Source organism: Limulus polyphemus, unplaced genomic scaffold (genome assembly GCF_000517525.1).
Source record: "Limulus polyphemus unplaced genomic scaffold, Limulus_polyphemus-2.1.2 Scaffold3767, whole genome shotgun sequence".
Classification (NCBI taxonomy): domain Eukaryota; kingdom Metazoa; phylum Arthropoda; class Merostomata; order Xiphosura; family Limulidae; genus Limulus; species Limulus polyphemus.
This window is the reverse complement of record NW_013669377.1, coordinates 38,215-45,964: the sequence shown is the minus strand read 5'-3', so window position 1 is coordinate 45,964 and position 7,750 is coordinate 38,215. Positions and strand designations below refer to the sequence as shown.

The window sequence follows — 7,750 nt, the reverse complement described above, 5'->3', positions numbered from 1 at the left end:
GTAACAATTAATTCTACCCTTATAACTACTTCTACACTCATTTCCTATGCTGAACTATGGGTCTTATTCTTTTTGCATTTAGTTTTTATGGCCCTTTTACAAAACAATGAAGTTATTTGAGTACATAATCCATACCATTACTATAAAATGGAGTAGTTAGTAATATATTTCCCAAATGGTGACATGTCTGTGGCTCTCAATTTCTCAAGCTATGGCATGGAGACAAACTTGGTTGGTGGAAAAGTAGCCCAACTATATCTCATTGTTATATCCCAACTGGATCTCATGGAAACGTCATAGGGTCAGGATTTTTTTAAATTGCTATCAAGGTCCATACTCACCATACTATAAGATGATTTGGAATTAACATTAAAAATTACCCAAGATCCTTCTTTGTCTACTTACAACCAAAAATATACTTAGAAATCTACAAAATTTAAAAAAATGAGCATGCCTCATCTCACATATTTGATAATAATGAACATCTGCCAGGCACCAAAGGTTTTGAAAAGTGGTAAACATGTGTATTGGATATGGTAAAAAGCAAACTGTGTCATCTGTGAAAGTAGTCTTATACTTCACTGAAAGCTTGGACATGAAAGCTAATATCATGGAGACAGTGTGTTAGTACATCAAATAGTTCATTTGAGATAAATAGTAAAATTAGACAAAGTAGATTTTGAAAGAAACAAGAGCAATGGTGGTGCTAGCCTTTTAGAGGTCCTAAGCAGTAATATTTTTGGGCTCCACTAAAAAAAAATACAAATTGCATTATTTCCATTAAACAAAAAATACATATATACCACACATACTAATGCACTTGTTATAAAGTCATTTCTATTCACAAACTAATACCTTTGTACCAGTATCTTTTGTGAATCATTCACACTGTTTGTACTGCATTTAGTAACCAGTTGGTGCACATGCACCACATGTGGTTACTGAAGACTAGCTGCTGCAATTTTTAAATGCCCATTTGTTTCTAAGAGTTGCTGTAGATTGATTTCATGGAAAACGTCTTTAGTTTTCAAGTGATTACAATACTAAAACAGGCAAAAGTCAAAGTTCTGATGAAAAACATGAATTCCCTGTCAATCAGGGGCCTGTTGAACTGATTGTGACCTTATGCAATTGTTTAGTCTGCTTATGCCTAAGTGCTGCCACTCTACTAGAGGCTGCAATACATTAAATTTTATAAGTACTAGTAGCCTTATATAAATTGTGTTTCTGTGTGTGTGTGTGTGTGTTTATATATATAGAACAGCCGAGATGGACCAGCAATTTCCTAGTTGTCCCTAAACATTATGTTATGTTATATGTTATCGTTTGGCAACAAATAAGAAACGTTTGTTCGATGGTGGACATGAGAAAGACATTGACATATACAGTGAAGCTTGGTATAGCTTGGTAGCCAGTGGTGCTGATGATTTACAAAAATTGGTGACACTCTGACTACTGACAAGTACAGGTAAATTCTGATTGATGATGCTATTCTTTAGGTACATTAACTGGGCAGAGATTCATCTTCCAACAGGTGAATGATCTCAAACATACAATAAATGTAATGATATGATATCTTGATGTTAAAATGGCTAATGGAACACTCTCAGCCATGGTTTTGCCTGCACAAAGTCTTGAGACTGTATGGAATTTTGCAAAAACTGAGAAGGTCATAAGGTAACCAAATAACTAGGCTAAATTTTGGGGGGTCATGCATGACATTTAAAATAATATTCCAAAATTGTACATTGATTAGTTGAAGTGAAGCATTATACCTTGTTTTAGGAATAAAAGAAAACAAACTAAATCAGATAATCATAAAATTTCAGGTACAAAAACAAGAACAGAAATTCTATGATTATCTGATTTAGTTTGTTTTATTTTATTCTTAAGTGTAAATATTATTATTATTATGTTGATATTGTTCTTGGATTTTGTTCATTTATATTTAACAAATCTGTTATTTAATTAATTTTGTGGCAGATAATGTTTAATTATGTAAAATGTAAGGTGGTGCATGTAGGTTTTCACAATTCAATCTTCAAACAGAGTGGTTGGCTTTTGGAATGAGCTGCCTTTAATGGTGGTGGATGCAGAAACTTAAATGGGGTCTAAGAAAAGATTGGATGAATACATGAGTAGTAAGTGGTGGTTATAGTTGGGAGCTTGGAGAAACATCCTTGGTGGACTAATAATGTCCTTTTTATCCCCTTGAAATTTTATGAATTTACAAGATGATTACTGTATCTTACTATCTACCACATATATATATATATATATATATGATCATGCACACACACACACACACTTAAACATTTTTTGTGGTTGAAGATGTCTCTTTAATGATGCCTTTTGACAATTACTTGATAAAGCTTTCTGCTTTTATCTTGTGTTACAGGTATTGTTTAGAGATGGATTATGAATGTGTTAAATTGAAATTCTGTTTAAAACTAGAATATACGTAGACACCGGACTTGCACTATTTGTTTTTTTTAATAGTAGTTCATCTCAACTATTGTAGCAATCTATAATGATAATGGCATAGCATATTTTGTGATTTTATTTTTATATGGAGGCAGTAGTTTAACTTTGGTTTTGGGGGGGGGGGTAGTAGTTCCTGTAGCTAAGACATGCATGAGGCTATTTGATCAAAACAATTTATTTTGATAAAGTACTCTCCCTCCACTCACAAGATTAACTTTTCTTGTTTTGTACTACCCTCTGTATGCAAACTTTTTCAGAAATGCATGATATATGGGGGATATATCAATCTCATTTGCAGGGAGATTGAGCAGTATATGAGACAACCTCTCTTGCCTTCTTCCTCCTATGCCTTTTGAGCTTGGCAATGCTAACACCGATTTTGATCATTTGTTCCCCCTTTCTCTTCAGTGGGCATTTTCTCCAGGTCTTTGGATGACCAATGTGGATGTTTCCAGTGCTTACCTACATATTCCTGTGGCAGAGCATTCACATCCATATCTTCAGTTTGTCCATCGGGGGGTTGTGTACTAGTTTCACTCCTTACCTTTTGGCCTAGCCTTAGCACAATACATGTTTTGTCATGGGATCCACACCTTTGCTTGGCATATTCATGCTATGGAGTTGTACCTCCATGTTTATATGGACAACTGGCTTCTTGCTCATTCTGAAGGGGAATTGGCCTGTCACAAACCTCAGCTCCTAGCCGGAGCTGTGCAGGTGGGATAGTTGGCCAAATTGGAGAAGTCTTGGCTTTGTTCTACCAAATACCTTATCCATTTGGGTTTTTTCTTCAACACCCGTCTCAGTCAGACCCAACCTACTACTTTCCAGCTGCATTCTATGGAATGGGCCATTCAGAAAGCACTTTCTGTTCCCTCACTTACAGCTTGTGAGGTTCTATCACTTTTGGGGCTGAGGTCCTCCAAGACCCCTCTCATGTCTATGGGCTATGCCCATGTGCAGTTTCTTCAATGGGTCCTTCATGATAAATGGAACCTTTCCCGGGATCCCTTGAATACTTCTATATCCCTTCCCTCATCTCCATTGGTGGTTGAACAGGGCCCACACCTCAGTGGAGGTCCCACTTCCTTCTTTGCAGCCAGATTTAAATCTGTTCACAGATGTATCTCTTCAGGGCTGGGGTGCCTGGGTGGATCATCAGGAGTCATCGGTCTCTGGGGGAGTTCTCTTCACATCAGTGTTTTCAAACTCCTGGCTGTTAATTGGGCTTTGGGTCATTTTTTTCTTTCACCAGCCATCAGTTTGTTATGATCCATTCCAACAATTCTATCATGGTGGCTTATATCAATCACCAAAGTGGCACCAGGTCCAGATCCTTGTATTTCTTTATTGGGCCCACACACACATCAAATTTGTTTGATGTTCTGTCATACACAGGTGCGTTTGATCTTGTAGCCATTTGTCTTTCTCGATGGGATCACGTTTATCTCAGGGAGTGATCCCTACATCCTGTCATTTTTCAGCATCTGGGTACACCCAATATCGATGCCTTTGCCACTATCCTTCATCACAAATTACCTTGGTTTTGGTCCCCAATTCCCCACCATCGAGCCTTTGCTGTCGATGTCTTCAGCCAGGATTGGTCTCATCTGTTTCTTTTATGTTTACCCTCCCATCTACTTACTTCATTGGGTGGTCTCCCTCATCCATGCCACTCCATGCATAGTCCTGTTTGCTCCATACTGGCTCGCTCAACCTTGGTTCCCTCAGTTGCTTGAACTGCAGGTGGTCCCACCCCTTCCTGACATGCTCCATCAACTCCAGTCACCAGCACTCCATCCCATGCTGTCCATCCTTTGTCTTCATGCCTGGCTTTTGGTGAGGAGTTCCAGTTTCTCTTGCAGAGTATCTTCACATTTAGCTCACTAATTTGCCATTCTTTTGTGGCTGTCTATCAATGCAAGTGGAGCATTTATCACTTCTGGTCATTGACTTGGGGTTTCTAGGCTTCTCACCTAATGCTTGCCTCTACCTCCAAGTTTTTCATGTGGCTCTTTGAGAGGGGTTCTTCAGTCTCCTCAATTTAGGGGTTTCGGGTGTCATATCACATACCCTCCATTCTTTCCCATTTCTGTTGGGTTTTTGCTTTCCCTGTCCTTTCCATGTTAACTGTTCCTTCCAGCATTTATTGTTCCCAGACTGGGACATTGATGTGGTTCTTCATGCCCTCAGTTTTCCTCCATCTAGACCTCTGTCTGTGTGTTCCCTGTTTCACCTCTCTTTGAAGGCATATTTCCTCCTCCTACCCTGTGGGAATTGAAGGTTGGATATTTTTACCCTTGACATTATCAGGACCTTGTACCACTCCTCCTACCTTATCCTTTATCCAGATCTTGCTTTCCTTCCTAAGACTTCTGCAGTTTGAAAAGGCCAGTCCTCCTTTACCCCTGTCTTCCTATCCTCTATATCTCATCTTTACCCTCATCTTTCCCCAGTTACCCTGACCAGTTGGGTTCAACTTTTGATCCAGTTGGCTTATTACTTCTTGTATCCTTCCCAGCATGATATCTTAAATGTTTCCTCACATCAAACCCATCACTTTACCTTCTCCCTTGCCTCTAGTCTTTGTTGGCCATTAGAAGGGATTCTCTGATTAGTCATATGGAACTATGGACATTTTGATCTTCCACTACCTACACCGCATCATTGTTTCTGCTTCCTTGGGTATCACCTGCCACCTGTGGCTATTCTACAGACTTTGATATGGCTGTGACATGAGGTAAGCCCTCACTAATGCTTTCTTTTCTTTCATGGGTCCCTGCTTCAGCTTCATTTTGGATCCTGCTCTGTGGTGAGTGGTGCCTGACCAGGTATTCTGTCTGAACTGGGAATGTGTTCCACTTAGATGGCTATAACCATTCATAGACATCTTGCTATCAAATCTGCACTGTAAGCCATGTTGATTCTTATACATTTTCCATGGCTATGTATGCTCACCCTTGAGATAGGATGTTTCACATGATCACTAGAGTGTAAATTCCTCGTGATAATTGCTTCATAATATGCCCATTCCGGACTGTACCACCCATGGATGGCATGGGTAAAGCAGAAGGGGATTGCTGCCCATCCCATCCCTGCCATACCTAGATTGAATAAATTGGTGTGGTCTGCTTTTAAAAATAGGGTTTCATGATCACCCATTGACTGTCTCGGGACTCTGCTCCACACTTTTTCCCCCTTTCTTCCAGTGCAGTATGGGAGTCCTTACCACTTACCAGTTCCAAGCCACTGGGGTGGTTGACCATGGAGGCAACCTGCTGGTTGGGTTCAACAAAGATGACTATAACCATCCAGTTCAGAGTTGGGTGTTGTTTTCTGCCAGTGTAGAGGGAGTTACAAGATCCTCCAGATGAGTGACTATTTTTTGGTGTTGAAACGTCCAAATGCAGTTCACCCCTCTGATTGGGTGCCCTCCTCCTACCCTCATGCAGATGTTGGTACCCAGTGAGTGAGGTTTTGGAGATCGAGTGAACCAATCACATAAGTCCTCACACAGGTTTTGAGTTGTCCATCTTTCCCACTCAACTTGTCTTCTGTGTTGTGGGTTGCAGAAGGTCTATGTGGCCTGTTTCTGCTTCTGTCCTGGGTTTTCCTTCATTGGGTGATGAAGTTGTTACTGACCTGGGGTCATTTTTGGCTGGTTTCATGGTCACAGGGGTTGAGTGCATGCAATGGACTTCCCTCGGATTCCAGATGACATAATCCCTGGCATTAGGCTAACCTGTGAGTTCCTGGAGTAGAATGTTAGGTTCCCTCTTGACTCTGGGACTTGAGGTGAAGATGGTATGATCCTCATTCTACCCCTTGTGAGGATGTTGGTACCCAGTGAGTGAGGATTTATATGTAGTTAATTTACTATCCGTCATGCCCTAGCCACTCTCCACCATGGAACATATCCTCACTTGCCCACTTTCCATCTTGGAAATGAGTGATGTGGATGTGCTCCCTCTGATTCTCCTGATCATGTCAATGTTTCTGGCAAAGAGATACCTGTCTCAGATGTGGTGCAATGTCCCTGCTCAGATCATTTTATCTGTTCCTCACATTTCAGGGTGTCCTCTAGATGCTTCTGGGGGATATGCCTGTTTTCCTTGCACCAGTAGCTCTTCCATTTTGATGTGGGATTCAAGCTAATTTTGTGAGTGGAGGGTGAGTACCTTATTGGAAGATATAATTTTCTTAAATGAAAATGTATTTTTGATTGGTACTTTCTTCAATTCACACTTCCCAATCGTCCTCCCCATAATCTTCTGGTGCTTGCATCTGCAGCCAAACTTTGAAGTGATAGTTCGATAGTGTCATGTAAAGGGAGTCACATGCATCACGTGATAGAAATGCTCACCTATTGGTGGAGAGTTGACACATGATGATTTGAATGAGAGATTTGTTGGAACTTTGGATTCCAACAGAGGGATGATGAAAGCCTGTGGCATGCATTTTTGAAAAAGTTTGCATGTAGAGAGCAGCACAAAATGAGAAAAGCTAATCTTGTGAGTGGAGGGAAGTACCTATCAGACATGCATTTTCATTTAGGAAAATTATAACTTCTATTCTTGAAAAAGTACAGGGGAGACATGTCCTTTACCCCATAAAAATTACTTCTATTTACACAGAGAAACTTGATTGTTTTTCACTTCAATAACTAAAATTAAATATAATAGTTATTAGTGTTTATAGCTTGTATTGCTAAAAGCAAAACAAATATTTTGAAAAAATTTTCAAGAATGTCACCAATTTTCAATTTAAAATATTTCAGTCTTTTTATATTAGAATTAAAACTTGGAGATCTTACATATATTAGACTAAACACACAGAAATACCATCTTTATCAAAGTTTTGTGACAATTAAGTAATGTTTTCTGTATTATTTGTTTCCTCATTCTTCAGATTTTGTGACAGCTGCTTAGTGAGTGATGAGAGTGAAGAAAACACACCCATATGTCCTTCATGCAAAGCATCTTTTGACCCTGAAAAGAAAAGAAAAGCACATAACATTAACAAGATGATTTCAACTTACAAAGGATTATGTGTGGTTTGCAATAAACAGGTTGTTTTTTTTACTTTTACTGTTTTATGGACATTTTCAGATATTTAAGGCCAAGCACTATTTAATTAAGAGCATAGAGTTTAGGTAGTTATCAAGGTATTTAGTTTATGAATGACTAATGTTGTTTATATATAATTTTCAATCATGTAGTGATTTTTATTCGTGCTTAGTAATCAGAGCATTACATGATAAAATATT

General features: G+C 39.1%; 1 protein-coding gene across 1 annotated transcript in view; it reads left to right on the top strand.

The window, feature by feature from the left end:
• Positions 1-7,750, top strand: part of LOC106470004 (RING finger protein 166-like) — a 41,977-nt gene that overhangs the window by 2,711 nt on the left and 31,516 nt on the right. Inside the window, exon 2 of the mRNA XM_013930524.2 lies at positions 7,393-7,552. Within this exon, the coding sequence (XP_013785978.2) occupies positions 7,393-7,552 (160 nt within the window). The remainder of the gene's footprint in view (positions 1-7,392; positions 7,553-7,750) is intronic.